Genomic DNA, 22377 nt, shown 5'->3' on the forward strand with positions numbered 1-22377 from the left:
GACTATATGGTGCACCTTCAATGAATGATTTCCCCCCCAAATATAATATATGAATACCGTATTTTTCAGTGTATAAGGCGCACTGGAGTATAAGGCGCACCCCCAATGAATTGAGTATTTTCAAACGTTTTCCATATATAAGCTGCACCGCACTATAAAGCGCACTTTCAATGAATTATTTTTTCCCCAAACTATCATATGTGAATACCATATTCTCCAGTGTATAAGGTGCACTGGAGTATAAGGCGCACCCCCATAAATGGTGTATTTTAAAACCTTTTCCATATATAAGGTGCACCGGACTATACGGCGTACTTCCAATGAATGATTCCCCCCCAAATATTATATATGAATACCGTATTTTCCAGTGTATAAGGCGCACTGGAGTATACGGCGCACCCCCCATGAATGGTGTATTTTAAAACATTTTCCATATATAAGCTGCACCGCACTATAAGGCGCACTTTCAATGAATGATTTTTCCCCAAAATATAATATATGAATACCGTATTTTCCAGTGTATTAGGTGCACTGGAGTATAAGGCGCACCCCCAATGAATGGTGTATTTTCAAACTTTTTCCATATATAAGGTGCACCTGCGTATAAGGCGCAGGGTCATCTTCTGAAGAATAAAAAGGCTTTGGGGTGCGCCTTATCCACCGGAAAATACGGTAATCTTTTGCATTTCGTCACGTAAGACACGTTAGCAGCCGAAAAATGGCAACTCAAAAGATCCATCAAGTCTCAAGAAAAAAATCCACGCATTCGCTGCCACTCGGACTGGCCTGGTGAAAAAAAAAAAAACTCCCCATTGAGAACATTTCCTTTCATTCTTCTGCGGCAGGAAAGAAAAGAGGAAAAGGGTAACGCGGCAACGACATCATGATGTCGCTGACAGAAATCCCCATCGCAACATTTGCAAAAGGGAAAGAAGATGCGCGGCGTATGAAAAGATTCGCCTTAACAATGCTAACATCTCCCGTCGTGTGCATTATCTCCCATCGGCAGAAACTTCAATTTACGGTGTAATTTCTTTGTCTTTCCAGTCTCTGATGTTGTAGCATGTTTTGGCTATTTTAGATGCTATAAAACGTTTTTCTGATGTCAGTTAGCAAACAAAAAAAAATGGTGTCGGTTGTCCTTTAAAAGGTTTTATAATTTACATGGACTCCAACCGCGTAAGAGCATGACCGGAAGCAGTGTCGTGTGATTTTTTTTATTTTTTTTCACATCGCCGCCAGCGGGAACCCGTAAATGGGCGCTCAGCCTCGTTTAGCGAGTCCTTCACAAGGTACGTCTCGAGATTTCCTCGGTGCCGTGCGAGCGCCGGTGAGAAGAAAATCCATTAGCCGGGCCGCCGTGGTGTTTTTGGAGGCGGCGGAGTGATGGGGCATAATATCATTCCCGCCGTCATTTATCGGCACGAGACAGGAACACGTTCTGCCGAGCGTGGCGCATGTGGGATTATATTACCTTTTCTGCAGACAAAGATTTCTCCACATATGAAAATGCACATGTGCGCCTTTGCATGCCTAACTGAGTGGAAGGCGGCATGCAGAGGTCAGGAGGTCATATCTGTCAGGAGAGGGAGCATCAATACAGTGATACCTTGGCTTATAAACTTAATTGGTTCCCAGACAGAGTGTGTAAGGCGAAAAGTGTGTATCCCAAAAAATAATTTCCCATAGGAAACCATTAAAATGAGAATAATCCGTTCCCAGGTCCCCATAAAACATTTTCTACTTTCTAAGCCTTAAAACTACACCATATATACCTTATTTTATGTATAATAAATGTGCTACGGTATCATAATTAAAAAAAATGGATAATAAAGTCGTTTTATTCACCTTTGTGATGGTCATTGATGGCTTCATAGAATGGAGTGGCCGGTTTGATCAGCATTAAACACTTGATGAGGAACATAGCGTTCTTCCTTCACCATCTTGAGGAATGATCCCTTGTAGGTGCTTTCTCTGCGATCATTTTACCTTGTTCCTCATCAATTGTGTTCTGTTTAGCTGAGTTGATAGCTTTTTGCATCATGAAGCTGTAACAAAGCGCTAACGTGGACAAAAAGCAAATGCTGCCCCCTCGTGGAAGAGAAAAACATAGCCAGAGGTCTGACCAGCACTTTATCGGCACCCCTCGCAAGAAAAACCAAAATGTGAATAAATTCGGGAATGGCGCTCCACGTCACGCTTTGCAATTCACGAATAAATTAGTTAATATGCGGAACTCCGTTTTAATGTGTGCGAAAGTGTGCACACCCTACTCGGGCGTGTATGTGTTCAGAATTAACACGCTGCAGTCGGCGAAAACATTTCAAGTGCTTTCGATTCAAGTCAAATTCAGTTCTGTTGTTAGTTTCGGCTTTTGCTGGCATATTTAAAAAAAATTCCAAGGCAATAAATATGAAAAAGGTCAACTTTTTAGGCATAATTTCTACAAAATATGTGGGGTAAACTCCGCATCCAATGTAAGGAAAAGACCACTAGAACATCTGGAGTTTATTCTGTGTCAGTTTAAATGGTAGCATGTGTGCGCCGACTGCCATTTGACGTGAATTTAAACCGCAATTCACAACTATGGGTAATTTAGTCTCCGATGAACCGAACAGGCACGTTTTCGCATGTCATGTTTCTTTTGCTGCCATCGGGAAATCCGAACTATTCTCACCGGCTTTGTTTCCGACGGACGTCACGCGCCAACTCGCCGTCTCTCCGCTCGATTGGGGTTCGTCAGTCAACAGGAAGGTCTGCGCGAATGGCTACGCTAACGTTGCGCGTAAGAGGAAGCATGTGTCCAAAAAAAAAAAAAAACGGGACCAGCTGGCGGGGAAAAAAAACAAAATTAGGGGAAGGAAGCTCGCATCATGACATCGTTGACAGATGTGAAACTTTTGACCTTGCAGGTTTGCTCGCTGTACTTGATGAGTCATGATAATTAATAGCAGCTCGTTTCTTGGAAGACTTCAGATAAAATCAGGGCGGCCTACGATTACATGATTTTCGAAGTGTAAGAAAGAGAAAGCGAGAGATTAGATTAAGTCATTCAGACGATGTGCAAAAATGTGTCCACTCCAGTGCCAGGGTTATTGTTCCAGAGTTTGTGGGCAGAGCAGCTGAAAGCCCTGACCCCCATCGTGCTGAAATGGGCAGGGGGGGGGGGGGGCATATAGCGCTTTAACAAATGCTGAAGCTGCAACAAAGCGCTAAGATGGACAAAAGGCACATTCTGCCCACTTGTACGAGGGATAAAAATTGCCAGAGGTCTGACCAGTGCTTTATCGGCATCCCCACAAGAAAAACCAAAGCCCGGACAAATTCGGGAATGGCGCTCAACGTCATGCTTTTCAATTCTCGAATAAATTCAGGAATGGCAGCGAATGAGTTCATATGCAGAGCTCAGTTTTAATGTTTGCGAAAGTGCGCACACCCTCCTCTGAGTTGGATGTGTTCTGAATTACCACGATGCAATTAAAAAAAATTCAAGGCAATAAATATGAAAAAAAAATGAACTTTTTGGGCATAATTCAGGATCAATAAATTAAATACATTCAGGAATGGCAGTGAACAAGTTAAAATACTGCATTAATCTTTAATTCTGCCAGAAAATGGAAAATACAGCCTGAACAAATTTTAGGTCAAAATAGCTAGACAAAAATAGCATGGAAAAAAATAGCAACACAAATCCTCCAGCGTCTGCAAAGCCAAACATCGTTTCAAGCCTGCAAAAAGGCGCCCATCCACCGTAAAACATTATCTCGCGCCATTTTCCTCAAATATACCAGACGTTTGCCATTTTTATTTTATATTATATTTTTAATGGCATGAAAATTTTTTACCTGTGGCTCATCAGATAATCGACATTATCTCCGTGTTCCAGCGCATTAGCGTTAGCGACAGATCGTCCACCCGCGTCCTCCAGCCAAAATGATACATCAGCCGCTAGCAAAGTTTCCGTCGCCGTCATCTTTGCCGGGCAATGAGGCGAACAAGCGACAGATTGTACGCTATTACCTTACGGGAGATTTGGCGCATGGGAAGAAGAAGGAGGCGGTCGGGGGCTTAATGGTGCAAGGTGTTCCCCTTCCTGCCTTCCTCAAGAGGACAGGAATGGAATGTGAGCAAGTAGTAGTCATTTGAAACGTTGAAAGTTGGAAAAATGTCCGTGTGTTAATATTGCTTTCCAAGTATTTTGAGTTCATGACATTTTGCACATATTTTTTTTATGCTAATTTGAGCGACGACAGAGCAAGATAATAATATGTTTGGATTTTTCTAGTTTCTTTTCTTTTTGCCTTTAGTTTTTTTCCTGTTAGTTTTAATTTGGTTTTAGAGTCTCTTCGTTCTAAATATTTTTTGAAATTTAGTAAACTTGCCTAGCGACCTACCTAGCGACCTACCTAGCTACCTACCTGCCTGGTTTCTGGTGTCATCTCGACCTCACCTGCAACCACACCACCAATAAAAAAATGGCTGAATGAATACATTTGATTGTCACAAGTGTGTCAAAATGTATCACACCTCCTCAAACGGAGCAATTTAAACTTGCCTAGCGACCTACCTAGCTACCGACCTGGCTACCTACCTAGCTCCCTAACGACCCACCTAGTGACCTACCTAGCTAGATGCCTAGCAATCGACCTACCTAGCGACCTACCTAGCTACCGACCTAGCTACCTACCTAGCTACCTACGTAGCTACCTAACGACCCACCTAGTGACCTACCTAGCTGGATACCTAGCGATCTACCAGGCTGGCTACCTAGCGACCTACCTAGCTACCTACCTACCTAGCTAGCAACCTACCTACCTAGCTATCTAATGACCTACCTAGTGACCTACCTAGCAAGCTACCTAACGATCTACCTACCTAGCTAGCTACCTAACGATCTACCTAGCTAGCTACCTACCTATCGACCTACCTAGCTAGCAATCTACCTAGCTACCTACCTACCTAGCTATCTAATGACCTACCTAGTGACCTAGCTAGCAAGCTATCTAACGATCTACCTAGCTAGCTACCTACCTATCGACCTACCTACCTACCTAGCTACCTACCTACCTAGCTATCTAATGACCTACCTAGTGACCTACCTAGCAAGCTACCTAACGATCTACCTAGCTAGCTACCTACCTATCGACCTACCTAGCTAGCAATCTACCTAGCTACCTACCTACCTAGCTATCTAATGACCTACCTAGTGACCTAGCTAGCAAGCTATCTAACAATCTACCTAGCTAGCTACCTACCTATCGACCTACCTACCTACCTAGCTACCTACCTACCTAGCTATCTAATGACCTACCTAGTGACCTACCTAGCAAGCTACCTAACGATCTACCTAGCTAGCTAGCTACCTACCTATCGACCTACCTAGCTAGCAATCTACATAGCTACCTACCTAACTAGCTAGCTACCTACCCACCTACCTCGCTGGGGTCATCTCGAGCACACATGCAACCACATCCCTGATTTTTTAAAAAAAGGCTAAATTAATACCTTTGACTATCACAAGTGTGTCAAAATGTTGCGCACTATGTAGCTTGTCATACTTTGTATTCCTCCATCATGCTCAACATCACACGTACAAAAAAAAAAAACATAATAAAACCTACCATCCTCCTTTTTTTTATGAACACCTTAGCGTTAGTCGTAGCCTTCTTTTTTATTTGTTTAACAAAGCAGCATGTAGCTCATTCTTGGCCGTCCACTCCTAGCACCTGTGAGGTTTTGCTATTCCCACTCTAAATATATATTGTTCTTTTTTTATGTTTGAAGCAGAGAGAAAAACAAAGTTCACCTTTAAAACAAACCATATTGTCATCAGACCGGAACTCTGTTTAACTTTACTTGTGCCGATGTCCCTGGCCTTGGAGCCAAAGTGCTGAAAAAGACGCGTCGTCTGAATATAAAATAGAAACATCTCTCACGCTGTCAGCCTTGGTTTCTTTTTTTTGGGTGAGTCGGTGCATATAAATACGACGAGGCGCAATGGCTCGTCTTGAATAATCTCTCGCAAAGATACATTTGCTGTGGCGAGCTCCTGCCGGTTAATCTCTCAAAAGGAACCAGCTGTTTTTTTTTTCCTTGCGGCTTCTGCGAGACATTTTGATATCGTTAAGGAGCTCGTGGCAGTCGTTATGTAAATGGGCTGCCTCGCCATTGCCAGTTTGTTGGGCCAATTTGTAGCGGGTGAATTTTAGTCGACTATCTGTCTCATTGATCTGCTTTATGACTCTGCCGGCTGCTAACGTCAGTCCCTTTGGTCGATTGAGTGCGTATGTAGAAATTTTGGTAATGCTACAACATTTGTTCAGTGGCCTAAAAAGGTTGACTGTAAGTGTGTGAGTGTGTGTGTGAATACAGCATCAATTTAAGATGTATACACCATTTTGTATTCAGCTTGGTGACATGAAGTCATCCTCCCCCATTAAAATGAATAGCAATGTCATTAATCCGTTCCACACAAGCCCAAAAAATGTTAATTTTTGCATTTAATTCATAATATCTGTAAATATGATTACACGAGCCACTGTGTGTGTAAAAATGTCTTTTGTTCCAGCATCAATGGGAGATAATCACCTTTGTTAACTTATTCACCGCCATTCCCGAAATTTATTTGTGAATTGAAAAGCATGACGTTCCCAGATTTGTTTTGGTTTTTCTTGCGGGGAGGTGCTGATAAAGCGCTGGTCAAACTACCAATTAAATGACCTTTGTTGGACACAGAATAAACGCCAGATGTTCTAGTGGTCTTTTCCTTACATTGAATGTGGAGTTTACCCCAAATATTTTGTTGAAATGATGCCCAAAAAGTTGAAGAGAATGGTGTGCACACTTTTGCAAACATTAAGCCCCGCATATTAACTCATTTGCTGCCAGGTCTGAATTTATTCGGGAATTGAAAAGCGTAACGTAATTTGTTCGGATTTTGTTTTTTTTCTTGTGGGGGGGTGCTGATAAAGTGCTGGTAAGACCTTTGGCAATGTTTTTCCCTTGCACGAGGGGGCAGCATTTGCCTTTTGTCCATGTTAGCGCTTTGTTACAGCTTAGGCTATTGTTGAAACGCTATATAAATCAATATGTATTGTATTGTATTGTATTTTGTACAGCTGCCCTCATTTCAAGCTCAGATAACTCCAGACCCATGTTACTTAGAATTAACTTTTTTTAATTTTTTTAAATTTTTAAATTTTTAAATTGTTTTTTCTTTTTTTATTGTTTTATTTGTTTATGTAAGAAGAGAGTTTAAGGTTTTTTTTACGCTTCATTGAATGTTTATGTAGTCCTAAAACTCAATATTCAGTGGGTCCTGCAATTTGAGTGAAAATGACAAAAACCCTGGCACTGGAATGGACACATCTTTGCACATCGTCTGGCAATAAATGAGTGAATAATTTCTGTGGATATAGTTACACGAGCACCGTGTGTGCAAAAAAAAAATGTCTTTTGTTCCAGCGTCAATGGGAGATAATCACAAGTGTGTCCAAAATAGAAAGTCGCCTTTGTTAATTGGCCAACTTGAGGTGGTATATCGATCCTACTTGACATTTCACAAACGCCATCCTGTTGATTGCAATTTCATTTCTTGCTGACTGACTACCTGGACTTTACTTTCCCCCTCGTCACTTTTGTCTTTGCAACTTGTGGCGCTTCCCCCGTAATTGCTCCAGTTGGCGCGCATCGATTCGGCGCGTCCGCTCTGGGATCTCCAAACACGGCGGTCTAATTATGGATGCGCTAATGGTCACAGAGGGTTAATTGTGATGAATGAGATGCACTTAATAGCCAGGGAAACAAACCCCTTCAAAAAAAAAATCGCATGTTCCTCTCTAAACCCACAAACTATCGATTAAAATAAACCCCGGCGCCTCATAAAATGCTTTTCCGCAGGATTTACTTCCAATACCAATGTCATTAATCCACAGAAACATGGCCGTTTCAAGTCAAAGGTGGCACTGTAACTTCCAATTACGAGGCCATTTGGCTTGTCAGATGCCCGCAAATTATTCAATAACAACAATGGATACATTGCAGACTAAATTGTGAAATAATAATAATAATAATAATAATACATTTCATTTATAAGCGCCTTTCAAAACTCTCAAGGTCACTTTACAGTCACAGGATAAGTTTTTCTGTGGGTGAACAGCGGCAGCCACACGCGCACCCGGAAGTAACTCAGATAGAAAGCTAGATAGCTCGGTAATAGAGAGCTAGCTATATCGCTAATAGATATCAGCGACACAGCCAGCCAGCCACTAGCGACAATAGCCAGCCTATAAATAGCTTGCTACATCGCAAATAGACAGCAAGCCATATCCGCAATAGCTAGCTCGCTAGATAGCAGCAAAACTGTCATGCTATGCTGTGGGTGAGCAGCGGCAGCCACACGCGCCAGCGTTCACTCAACCCGGAAGTAACTCAAATAGATAGAAAGCTGCGTTCTTGACCAATCACGTGGCTTTAACCGAAGACTGGGGACGGGTAATAGAGGACAAAAACAGTCGGCTGCCATTTTGTTGTTAGGATGAACGGGCTTGTTCGCGAACGACACATCATTCATTGAGGCAGCTCCGTGTGTATCCCAAAAAAAGTTTGTATGCCAAGGTAAAATTTTCAGAAATTTAACGTTCGTAAACCGAAAAGTTGGTAAGCCAAGGGGTTCGTAAACCGATGTATGACTGTACTATCCTGTCGTGTAAACGTCACATCGGACATTTTGAATGCATTTCCACTTACGACCGTTTGACTTACGACCGTTTTGTCTGAACGGAACCCGGTCGTAAGTCGGATGTTACCTGTATGTTCAAGCACATCTCAATTGTTTTTTTTTTTTTTGGTAAGATTTTGAAGCGATTTCTTTTAAAATGACTCAAATTTAGCACGGCTGCTAACACCACAGTTTTCTATGCTGCGTCCGATATTTTTTTTTTCACTTGACGCAGATGGCGGGTTCATTTACACACTATACATGTGACTCCGCGTAATAATTCAACGCTGCTCAAAGACCCTAATCCCCCACCCCCCCGAGCGCCAAACCATTGGCAAGAAGCGTGGCTTCCCCTACACGCTTCCTTTGAAGAGGAATTGCTCACTGCTGTGATTTTCTTTTTAATCGCACCCCCTTCCCCATCTCAACCCACCCACCACCTTTCACCATCAGTTGCAACCCAAAGCCTTTCTTATACCGTAGTTGTCGGAGTGCCCCCAAATGGAAGAAGACCACTTTTTAACCACCGCTCTTGCTAATGTTACACAAGCAAAGAAAAGAAGAGGAAGTGAAGGGGGTGGGATTGACAACGCTAATGCTATTTCCACATGTGGCTGTGTTCCCACTGCCCCCCCTGACTTTTTCCTCAAAATCCTCAAAACTGCAGCGCACGGTTTCTCGGCTTCTGTCGTCCTCACTTATGCCCGCCATCTTTGTTCACCAGATTATTTTATATTTAACTACAATGGGAACGCTTCCTTTATTTGAGAACGTGTTTCAATTGGTGCTGCTGTTTTGGTTAGCGATAGCTTTAATTAGGGGAGATTTTTTGGGTGTCAAAGTCAAGGTCCGGGGGCCAGATTTGGCCCACCAGGTTATTTTATGTGGTCCACTTAAGCAAATCTTCTGTGTCAATTATCTAAAATCTGTACTGAAATGTCAATTTAATCATAATAATAATAATAATAATAATAATAATAATAATAATAATAATGCTCCAGCACCCCCCGCGACCCTAATGAGAAATAAGCGGTATGGAAAATGGATGGATAATAATAATAATAATAATAATAATAATAATAATACCCTATTTTTAACATTTTAAAATGGGGGGTTTGCGAGTCAATTAGCCTACGAGTCTCTATTCAACATTTTGAATGGATTTCAATTTACGACCATTTCGACTTACGACCGTTTTGTCGGAACGGACCTCGGTCGTAAGTCGGATGTTACCTGTTACCTCAACGAATGACATCATTCGTTGAAGGTGTGCCTTATAATCCAGTGTGCCTTATAGTCCAGGAAAATGTTGTCTATCTCGAACGAGAGCAGTCGCGGCAGACAAAATTGATTCCCCGTCAACAAAAGTGGTCATGTAAACATTAACTCGAGTCCTTTGGCCAAATATTTGATTACAGGCCGCTTCCAGAAGATCAAAAGCGGCGGCTTTAATACGCGATATATGGTCATGCCACTCGGATGTAATCTGGTTTTCCCCAAATATGTTGCCAACATGTAACACGGGCAGCTTTTCGCTATGATTTACCGCGCACGTGCTGCTAAATCCAATCTGGAGCGCAAACGCGCATCCTCGCTTGCCCTCATGGCGTTCATGTTAAACTTTATCACATTCCAGAAGTGATCAACGGAGAACCCTACAAAAAAAAAGAATAAATAAATAAATGAATACAAACATTAGCATGTGCCTTGAACTCATTCACTGCTAGACCACGTGCAAAAATGTGTCCACTCCAGTGCCAGGGTTTTTGTCATTTTCACTCAAATTCCAGGACCCAGAGAAGATTGAGTTTTAGGACTACATAAACATCCAATGTAAGAAACCCTTGACTCTCTTCTTTTATCAAAAAAAATAGTTAATTCCTAAGTTATATGGGTCTGGTGTTATCTGCGCTTGAAATGGGGGCAGCTGTACAAAATACAATAATGACTGTCTTTGTGTTGTTATATTATTTGTTATCTAGTCAATGTTTTTTCCCTTCCACGAGGAGGCAGAATATGCCTTTTGTCCGTGTTAGCGCTTTGTTCCAGCTTCAGCTGTTGTTAAAGCGCTATATAAATCAATAAGTACAGTATGTATAATAATAATATAATAATAATAATAATAATAATAATAATAATACATTTCATTTATAAGCACCTTTCAAAACTCTCAAGGTCACTTTACAGTCACAGGATAAGTTTTTTTCTATGGGTGAGCAGGGGCAGCCACACCCGCCAGCGTTCACTCAACCCGGGAATAACTCAGAGAAAGAAGACTACCTAGCTAGCTAGCTAGCTATTGTATAGCGAATAAATAGCTAAGATATAGCCAGATAGCCAACAGCTAGACAGCTAACAGCCTGCCAGCTAGACAGCTAATAGCTAGCTAGCTAATGGATAGCTAATAAAAAGGTACTAAAAAGCTAATCGATAGCGAGATAATAATAATACATTTCATTGAATTGCCTCTATAAAGATTGTTACTGTTCTAATCATGGCAGACATTCGCATAACAGAACCCCACTATCCCTCCCCCCCACCCGCGGTCCACAAATCTACCCTTGAACATCTAAGAATGTCATTCTCCATCGTCCTAATCTCATCGTGTCCTTTTTATTTTTCACAGGGGTCTTTTCGCCAACCATTACACGGAGACGCACTACCAGAACAACCAACGCGTTGTCACCGCTGCGCACAATTTGACGGTACGACGGCGAAAGCAACACGCAAATGCATTGACGACTTGCTAATCGGACTTGAATGAGCCTGTTTCTTTTTTCTTCCCTGGAATGATCTCATCAGTATAACGTGACCCGATCGCGTGGCAACATGACGCCGTAGCAGAGCATGACATATAGCCAGTGGCCTACTTGTTGATAAGCTCAGTTGTTTTTTTTTTTATCCAAGGAATGATGCCATCAGGGTTTTATTATGGAATCCCATTTTTCCCAATTAAGCCTTTCCGAGTTGCAAATAAAATAAAATAAAATAAAACAAAACAGGCAAAATCTTTTTAAAAAATGATGTTTTCATATGCCATACCTGTCAACCATGGCTAATAGCTGCCCTTTAGCTGCCTGATTAAAATTCCCGTATAAAAGTTGTAGAACGCCATACATCATTTGAAATACAGTGATCCCTCGCTACTTCGCGGTTCACTTTTTTACTTTTTTAAATTTTTCTTTATGGCATGCAAATCAGAATCAGAATCATCTTTATTGCCAAGTATGTAGAACACACAAGGAATTTGTTTCCGGTAGAACACGCTGCACTAGTATCGTCGTCAAAAAAACTGCTAAGTGGCACTATACAGTTCCATTTTGGCTACTGTTGAAGAGTTCAAAGAGTTAATGGCTTGGGGGAAGAAGCTGTTTAAATGTCTGCAAACAAACAAAGTAAAAGAAACAATACTGCAAACAAAGCAGAATAAAATCAAACATACTGGCTTTGAACAGCTCATGGAGCATTCTGCTTCTAGAAATCGGGCCATGTCGGTTTATAAAAATCTTCTCGCTAAAAAAAGAGAGTTCCAACAACTACCGATAACAATGTTCTTCTCTCGGAGAGAAAGACTCCTTCAGTAGAAAAAGACGCTACAGCGCAGCGGAGTCAGGACGAATAGGCGCAACAGCAAGATATTGTTTTACAACACCGTTCTTTAAACTATTAAAGAAAAGAGTTTTTTATTTTGTTTTATTCTGCAGTATGTACAGTTTTGCATTGTGTAAAAAAATCTACATTGTACTTTGCGGATTTCACCTATCGCGGGCTATTTTTGGAACGTATCTCCCGCGATAAACGAGGGTTCACTGTAGTAATAAAACGCTAACGGTTCACAATTTTGTAAATAATTTTTTTCCCGTATAAAAGCTGTAGTACGCCGTACATTACAGGTAACATCCGACCCACAACCGAGCTCTGTTCCGACCAAGTAGTCGTAAGTCGAAATGGTCGTAAGTCGAAATCCTCAGAAGCTAAATGACTCGCAACATGACGGCGCTACTATTTGTCAATCGGAACTGTCCTTATATTAGCAACTATGCTAATATTTATCTGCATGTTTTTTTTTTTTTTTTTTTTTTTTTTTAGAAGAACTGCTACTACCACGGGTACGTGAAGGCGCATCCCAACTCTGACGTCACCCTCAGCGCCTGCTCGGGCCTTCGGTAAGAAATTGGACAAATGTTGATGCTGTTGTGACGTAGGAAGGAGGAATGTTTCAGTAAAGGTTATTATGGGGAAAGAAAATGATCAAATAACTGTAATAATAATAATAATAATAATAATAATAATAATGCAGGTTCCAAGGCAGAGTGTAGACTGCAAGGTTAAAATATCCCATCAATCAGGCTCCACAAATAACCCGCACAAGCCATCTGTACACTTGATGCAAAAACCCAGCTAAAAAGAACACAATTGATGAGGAACTGGGTAAAATTATCGCAGAGAAAGCACCTACAAGTGATCATTCCTCAAGATGGTGAAAGAAGAAGGCTACGTTCCTCATCAAGTGTTTAATATTGATGAAACCGGCCACTCCATTCCATCAAGCCATCAACGACCATCACAAAGGTAAATAAAATGACTTTATGATACAGTACAGTTTATTTCTTTAATTATAACACCATAGCACATTTATTATACACAAAATAATGTATATTTTGTGTAGTTTTAAGGCTTAGAAAGTATGAAAATGATGTTTTATGGGGAGCTGGGAACGGATTATTCTCATTTTAATGGTTTCCTATGGGAAATTATTTTTTGGGATACACACTTTTTGCCTTACACACTCTGTCTGGGAACCAATTAAGTTTGTAAGCCAAGGTATCGCTGTAAATAAAATGCTGCTCTTTCCAGAGGCTTCATCGCGCTTGACAACAAGTCGCTGATCATCGAACCGGCGCCCGGCAAAGTCGCTGACGTCCATTTCATTTACCGAGCGGAGGAACTGCGTCTGACCACGGGCGACTGCGGTCACGGTTTCAACATGTCCTCCGTGGCTCCGGGCGACGAGCTTAAAAGCCATTTTCGGGCTTTTCACACAAGGGTGAGATGACAGGTTGTGGACTCACCTTGTTGATGCAAACGTTTTGTGCAAACTGCATTTTTTTAGAGGCGGTCCCAGAAAGTGTTGTTACCTGAGGCTTTGTCATCTAAGTCCAAATATTGACGGCTACCTTCTGAGAGTTTTTGGCCAAAACAGGCGCTGGCGGCCATGTCTCAGTGTGATAGCGAATATTTACAAAGTAACATGGACTTGCATATGTTGCAAACACTTCAAATGCAGGAAGACATTTTCGATGTTATCAAATAGATGCTGTACCGTAAATATTTTATTTATTTCCTGTAGTGATATTGCGGCATTTCACTATTTCTCTTTGTACGACGACTGCTACAATGACAATAATAATAATAATAATAATAATTAAAAAAAAATAATAATAATAATAATAATTATGTTTGTACTGCTACAACAACAACAATAATAATAATAACAATAATAATAACAGCACCCCCCAAAAATATAATAATAATAATAATAATAATAATAATAATAATAATTCTGTTTGTACTGTTACTGATACAATGTCAACAATAATCACAACAATAATAATAATTAATAATAATATCAATATTTCTGTTTGTACTATTACTGCTGCAATGTCAGGAACAACACTACTACTACTACTACTACTAATAATAATAATAATAATAATAATAATAATAATAATAATATTAATAATGACAAAAAACAACAATATCAATAATAGTATTGTAGTAATAATAATAATTTCAATATTTCTGTTTTTACTGCTACATTGACAATAATAATAATAACAATAATAATAATAATATCAATATTTCTGTTTGAACTGTTACTGCTACAATGTCAACAATATTAATAATACTAATACTACTGATAATAATATTGATATTTCAGTTTGTACTATTACTGCTACAATGTCAACAAGAATAATAATAATAACAATAATAATATCAAAAGCCAACAATATCAATAATAATAATAATAAAAAAAAAAAAATCAATATTCCTCTTTTTAATGCTACTGTTTCAGTAATAATAATAATAATGTTATTAATAGCAAATAATGATGACATTTTTCGAATTGTGCCATATTTTGGCCAAAAAGGTTTTTTTACATATTCTGAACTGTAATGGAATAATATTCGTTCACATTTTTATTTATTATTTTAAACCTTCAGCACAAAAGGGACACGCAGAAGACCACCAAATACGTGGAACTGATCATCGTCGCCGACAACCGAGAGGTAAAGCCACCTGCCTCGCTTCTGTTCGTCTTCTCCACAATGACGAGAGCAGGAAACGGGTTGTGGGATCGAGGGGGGGCAGGGCGGGGGGTCCATTAAGAGTGCAGCGTATATATATATATATATATATATATATATATATATATATATATATATATATATATATATATATATATATATATATATAGGTCAGTGTGCAACAAGCTGTGTGCTTTGGTGCCAGCGGCTTGAACAGGAAATGACTCCCTAGCCGAGTGAGTGAGCAAACAGGAACAAGATCGACGCTGACTTTTCCTACGGCTTCTCCCAATGTCAGCGAGTGAGTCCAAAGAACCCGAACTCATCAACAATACGGCGAGCAACTCGCAGATCATGTGACCTCACAGATGCTCCGAATGGACAAACAATTCCCACACATTCACCACAATGTCTTCGGACATTTTTTCCCCCCTAAAGAACGGAAGCGAGGGGTCGTGTATTGTGTTGTATTCACTTATTCCCACTCTTTTGTCTAGTTTCAAAAACAGGGCAGTGACGTGGAGAAGGTGAAACAGAGACTAGCAGAAATCGCTAATTATGTGGACAAGGTACAAACTGCAATCGACACAACGCAAATGCCGCGCTAACGGCTGTTGTTCTGTTAGCCGCTGTCCGGGATGTTCAATCGGACACTGTGGACAAAGGCTCGAACCCAAAAAGATTGTCTTTTACTGCCGGAAGGATATGCAGCCATTCGTGACAGACGCCTGAATTCTGCAGCCAAGCTATTTATTGAGAGTATATGCAAATTAAAGTGATACATTAGTAAAACATAGTTTTCTTGATTAGAATACCGCACCTCTTGAGTTCTAAGCACGAACAGCTGTAAGAAATAAAACATTGTCTTTTTCATGAACTGATAAATTTGTAACCTGGCTAATGAGCTCTTCCCGTGAAGGAGTTTCAAGTCGTAAATTACTCCGGTGATAAAGGAGTTTCCCAATTTTTAATTTTCAACAGATTCTTTTCTTACAGACTGTGTCAGAGATATGACAGTCAGACACTGTGGACAGAGACTCGGAACCAGAAAGATTGTCCCTACTGCCGGCAGGAAACATAGCCATTCATGACAGACGCCTGAATTCTGCAGCCCTCTGCCAAGCTATTTATTGAGCGTATATGCAAATTAAAATGATACATTAGTAAAACATAGTTTTCTTGATTAGAATACCGCACCTCTTGAGTTCTAAGCACAAACAGTTGTAATCAATAAAACACTGTCTTTTTCATGAACTGATACATTTGTAACCTGGCTAATGAGCTCTTCCTGTGAAGGAGTTTCAAGTCGTCAGGTAACAGAACACCTAAAAAAACACAGTCTGTAAGAAAAGAATCTATTGAAAATTAGATATCAAGTAGACGGGATGAACTTAATACAACTATTACGCGAGTCCTAAATTCTGTCCAAGGCCAGATCACCTAGCTGAAGATGACAGTTTAACAAGCTGTGTCTGTTGACCTCAGATTGACCCCAGGTTGTCTGTGCTTCAATTGTGTATTCGAATCACACATGTTGACTAAGCATATAACAGCATGAAACTTTTAAATATGATAACTTCTTATTCTCCATCAGCTGCTAACAGAACAGTAGCTATCTGTATGCGGTTAACGCTAACAATTAGCGCTTCATAGATTCAACGCGACTCATCGCCATGTGCTTGTTTTATCCATTCAGTTTTACCGAGCGCTGAACATCCGGGTGGCATTGGTGGGTCTGGAGGTGTGGAGTGACCACGACAAATGTCCCGTAACGCAGGATCCCTTCGCTACCCTTCACGAGTTCCTCGACTGGCGCAAAGTGAAGCTGCTGCCACAGAAACCTCATGACAACGCTCAGCTTATAAGGTTCTTGACGCTCGATTTTGGATATGGTACGATTGTATACAAAGGTCCCCCTAGAGTAAAATGGAATATAGCGGCATTTAGTGGGCATTTCAGATAATGTTTAACTCATTCACTGCCAGACGATGTGCAAAAAAGTGTCCACTCCAGTGCCAGGGTTTTTGTCATTGTCACTCGAATTCCAGGACACACAGGATATTGAGTTTTACGACTATTCAATGCAGCGTAAGAAACCTTAGACTCTCTTCTTTCATCAGAAAAATAAATAGTTAATTCCTAAGCTATACGGGTCTGGAGTTATCTGAGCTTGAAATGCCGTGAGTGAAGCGGCTCTCCAAAAAGAAAATGGCTGCAGACTTTTTTGTCCTCTATTCCCTGCCCTCAGTCTTCGGTTAAAGCCACGTGATTGGTCAAGAACGCAGCAGTGAGGGGAGGTGGTTTAAACATTAAAGAGATAAGCAGAGGACAGTGAGAGACTGAACTTTGATAGTTCAAAGGCAGAGTGTAGACTGCAAGGTTAAAATTCCCATCAATCAGGCTCCACGAATAACCCGCACAAGCCATCTGTTCACTTGATGCAAAAGGCTATCAACCCAGATAAACAGAACACAATTGATGAGGAACTAGATAAAATTATGGCAGAGAAAGCACCTACAAGGGATCATTCCTCAAGATGGTGAAAGAAGAAGGCTACGTTCCTCATCAAGTGTTTAATGCTGAGGAAACCGGCCATTCCATTCCATCAAGCCTTCAACAAGCATCACAAAGGTAAATAATACAACTTTATTATATAGTACAGTTTATTTCTTTAATTATAATACCATAGCACATTTATTATACGTAAAATAAGGTATATTTTGTGTAGTTTTAAAGCTTATAAAATTAGAAAGTAGAACATTGTTTTATGGGGACCTGGGAACGGATTATTCTCATTTTAATGGTTTCCTATGGGAAATTAATTTTTGGGATACACACTTTTTGCCTTACACACTCTGTCTGGGAACCAATTAAGTTTGTAAGCCAAGGCATCACTGTATTTACATTGTATCTATAAGCGCCTTTCAAAAGACTTTTCTCCTCACCTTTTGCAGCGGGGTCTACTTCCAAGGCACCACCATTGGCATGGCGCCCATCATGAGCATGTGCACGGCAGAGCAGTCTGGAGGCATCGTCATGGTGAGCCGTGATGCCTTCCCGGCCTTCTCGTTGCATATATCCAAAATAGGTGTCGACTCTTTGCCACGAGGAAATGATCCATTTCACTCAAGCTAACAGGTAGCTAGCTAGCTAATAGATAGCTATGTATATTGCCAGCCAACAGATGTCAGGAAACATATTAGCTATCTAGCTAGCTAGCTAGCTTTTAGCTGTCTAGCTATCTATTCCAGGTTGAGTGAACGCTGGCGCGCGTGGCTGCCGCTGCTCACCCGCAGGCAAAATATCCTGTGACTGTAAAATGACCTTGAGAGTTTTGAAAGGCGCTTATAAGTGAAATGTATTATTATTATTATTATTATTAGTAGTAGTAGTAGTATTAGTAGTCATAGTATTTGTAGTATTATTATTATTATAATAGCTAGCTAGATAGCTAATAGGTAGCTAGCTAGGTAGCCAGCTAGATAGCCAGCCAGGTAGCTAGAAAGCCAGCTAGCTGGCCTGATAGCTAATGTACAGCTAGCTAGATAGCCAGCCAGATAGCTAGAAAGCCAGCTAGCCGGCCAGATAGCTAATATACAGCTAGCTATGTAGCCAGCTAGTTAGCCAGCTAGATAGAATACTAAATTTACAGTAAATCCAGATAAATGCGTAAGAAGAAAAAAAAATGGCGCGAACTTTGACTGAAATTGACCCGAGGCTCAGAATCCTTTATGTATTTTGTTCTTTTGTCTTGTTTTTTTTTTCATTTTTATGAATGATTTATAAGTTATATTTTTGTTTATTCATGAAACATTTTTGCTTGTTGTTGCATCCCTTTCACAGGATCACTCAGAGAACCCGCTGGGCGCTGCCGTGACGCTAGCGCACGAGCTGGGCCACAATTTCGGGATGAATCACGACACGCCAGAACGCGGCTGCGGATGCCGGATGACGGTGGACCGTGGCGGTTGCATCATGACGCCCTCAACGGGGTGAGATGTCATCTTTTTTGTTTTTTTTCCACGACCGAATTTTGCAAAACGTGCAATGTCTAAAAAGTCCAGAGCTAAGATTCAAACCCAGAACCCTAACATTGCGAGGCATGCATTTTGATAGCCCAAATGTTCTCTTGATGCTTTGGTTGTGGTGTCACACACATTTTTGTTTTATTCCCCCCTCTCACTGTTTACTCAATAAACAATAAGGGACGATCGTCAATGTTAAACCAGTTCACTACAGTTGCTTACGAACCTTTCGGTTTATGAACGTTAAATTTATGAAAAGTAAACCTTGGATTAAGCACTACTTTTCACGATACATACCCCCCACCACAGCTGGCAGAGTAATCTACATATATTATACATAGAATAAGGTATATTGTGTGTAGTTTTAAAGCTTATTTAGTTGAAATTTATATTTTATGGAGACCTGAGAACGGATTATTCTCATTTTAATGGTTTCCTATGGGAAATTAATGTTTGGGATACACACTTTTCGCCTTACGCAGGCGAAAAGTCGACATTTACTCAACTTAAAGGCCGAGCGTTACTTTTGCAAAGCTGTTCAAAAATTATGTCACATTTAGATGAAGCAAAATGACAAATACAATTCCTCCGTAGACAACCTGATGTTTGCACAACATGTCCTTTTCTTTTAATCGCAAACACCTTCCCGATGGTGTCAAAGCTTGACATTTGCTTAAATGTCAGCCAGGTCTCATCTTGTTAGACTAAATATTTGTCACTCGGCGGCACAGTCACCGGCAGAAAGCATTTTCACGCTCATCCGTCTCGAGCCCGAAGCCGTCAATCAAGTGACAGGGCGCTTTTATTTGGCCTCGCTTGAAACATTCAGGAGTCTATTTACGTATACATTTATCGGCGAGGTGTAGAACTACACAGAACATTTGGCGGCAATGCAGAGATTTTATTATATATATATATATATATATATATAAAACGATGAAATTAAACAAATTAAATTAAACAATGAAAAAAATATATATACATTTTTATAAGGAATAGGAATAGAAAAAAATATAACAATGAAACAAATATGTAAAAAATATATTTAAAAAAACACAGATATGAAAGAAAAAAATACATAAATATATGGAAAATAAAAAAAATCTATATAAATATATGGAAAATAAAAATATACATATACAGTAAAGTCTCGTTATATCGATATTCAAGGGAGTCCGAAAAAATATCGATATAACCGGGACTATCGATATATCCGACCCTGTTTGCATGTAATTTTCTCCGTGCGTGCATAGAAATAGTATCGATATAACCGGGACTATCGATATATCCGATATCGATATAACGAGACTTTACTGTATATGTCAAATAAAAATAAAAATAAATATATATAGATATATTAATCAATGAAAAAATATATATGCACACAAAATTCATACATATATATATATATGTGTATGTGTGTGTGTATATATATATATATATGTGTGTGTGTGTATATATATATGTGTATATATGTGTGTGTGTATATATATATATATATGTATATGTGTGTGTGTGTGTGTGTGTGTGTATATATATATATATATGTATATGTGTGTGTGTGTATATATGTGTGTGTGTGTATATATGTGTGTGTGTGTATATATATATATATATATATATATATATATATATATATATATATATATATATATATATATATATATATATATATATATATATATATGTGTGTATATATAATATATATAAAATAATTTTTTTTGACTCCTTGACTGTCATCAACTTTGTACCCTCCTCTGCTCCCGTTAGGTATCCCTTCCCCACAGTTTTCAGCACATGCAGCAAGAAGGACCTTGCAGCCAGTCTGGAGAAAGGCGTTGGCATGTGTCTGGACAACATGCCTGAGGTCAAGGTGCTCTACGGGGGTCAGAAGTGCGGCAACGGCTACGTGGAGGAAGGCGAGGAGTGTGACTGCGGGGAGCCCGAGGTAAGGACGACGGGCGTCCATCTACGAACACCTTGTTGTTATTATTATTATTATTATTAAAACTGGCCAAACAATTTAATTAAAGTCTGCTATCTTAATGCTAACACAAAATGTGAACTGTCTTTGATAGGCACACACACAGGTTTGTATGTGTATAAAGAAGCCATATAATTTCATATAACACAAGTCTGTTAGCGTCATGCTAACATATTAATACCGAAATTAGAATAAAAGGGGAAAAAAATAAACACAAAAGAAACAGCATAGCATGTAAATTTGACATTGCATATTCTAGCGTCATATATGGTTTGTCTAAACAAAGTCCATTAGCCTTGCGCTAACATCATGTCGGACGTCATGTACAGGCGATTGGAAATTAGCACAGATGGTATGGTAATTACAAACCTTCATCAAACAAAAATATAACTATTTGACTGTCCTACAAACTATATAGAAGTATGAACATGAGATATATAATATGGTCAAACATCCATTAGCTTCTTGCTATCATATAACGACATACGCCATAAATCAGCTAACACAAATTAGCATGATCTCTGACATTCAGCGCTTCATGTCAATTTTCCCCCCCCCCCCCCCCCCCCCACCCTCTCACCTTGACATTTTTATTGTGACTCGCAATGTATTTTTTTTTAAACAAACAAACGTGGAAAAACAAAGCCGCCCAAGCAAGTTGTCGTTTTCCAGTATTTTCCTTTCACCGCTCGTGACGCTAACCCCGCCGCCTGGTGCTTAGTCATTGGTGTGACAGGCTATCACGCTGCTGTCATTTCCCAGTTACGGTGCCATTCATCAAGTTGCTCTCCGGCGTTGTGACAAAAAAAGAGAACGTTTGATTGGGTCCAAGGCTGAAATAAACTTTCCTTTGCTTTTGTCGCCGCCGCCGCCGCACTCGCTTGCGCTTGTTGAGTGAATTCATCTTATAAACACAGACTTAAATAAAAATAATAAGCCATTTCATTTCTAAGCGCCTTTCAAAACTGTCAAGGTCACTTTACAGTCACAGGATACGTTTTTTTCTGTGGGTGAGCAGCGGCAGCCACACGCGCCAGCATTCACTCAACACCGAAGAAACTTAAATAGATAGCAAGCTAGCAAATATATAGCTAACATCTAGCGAATAGATAGCTATTTGCTAGCGAATAGATAGCAACAGCCTCAGGCAATAGAAGAGGTTAAAAAAATACACAAAATATACCTATCTATTCGCTATTAGTTAGCGAATAGATAGCTATTCGCTAGCGAATAGATAGCCAATTGCCAGCTAGCAAATAGCTAGTTATTATCTAGCTATCAAATAGATAGCTATTAGCCAGCGAATAGCTACCAGCTACTGAATAGATAGCTATTAGCTAG

At 39.9% G+C, this 22377-nt stretch overlaps 1 protein-coding gene across 1 annotated transcript in view; it reads left to right on the top strand.

The window, feature by feature from the left end:
• The window catches only part of adam12b (ADAM metallopeptidase domain 12b), a 48988-nt gene that overhangs the window by 13237 nt on the left and 13374 nt on the right, over nucleotides 1–22377 (top strand). Inside the window, exons 4-12 of the mRNA XM_089012477.1 lie at nucleotides 11346–11424; nucleotides 12809–12885; nucleotides 13577–13766; nucleotides 14944–15009; nucleotides 15525–15596; nucleotides 16724–16893; nucleotides 17982–18066; nucleotides 18871–19019; nucleotides 20823–21000. Coding sequence (XP_088868603.1) covers nucleotides 11346–11424; nucleotides 12809–12885; nucleotides 13577–13766; nucleotides 14944–15009; nucleotides 15525–15596; nucleotides 16724–16893; nucleotides 17982–18066; nucleotides 18871–19019; nucleotides 20823–21000 — 1066 coding nt within the window. The remainder of the gene's footprint in view (nucleotides 1–11345; nucleotides 11425–12808; nucleotides 12886–13576; nucleotides 13767–14943; nucleotides 15010–15524; nucleotides 15597–16723; nucleotides 16894–17981; nucleotides 18067–18870; nucleotides 19020–20822; nucleotides 21001–22377) is intronic.

This window comes from Hippocampus bargibanti, linkage group LG13 (assembly GCF_051943395.1).
Source record: "Hippocampus bargibanti isolate YZ-2025 linkage group LG13, ASM5194339v1, whole genome shotgun sequence".
In the NCBI taxonomy this organism is placed as follows: Eukaryota; Metazoa; Chordata; class Actinopteri; order Syngnathiformes; family Syngnathidae; genus Hippocampus; species Hippocampus bargibanti.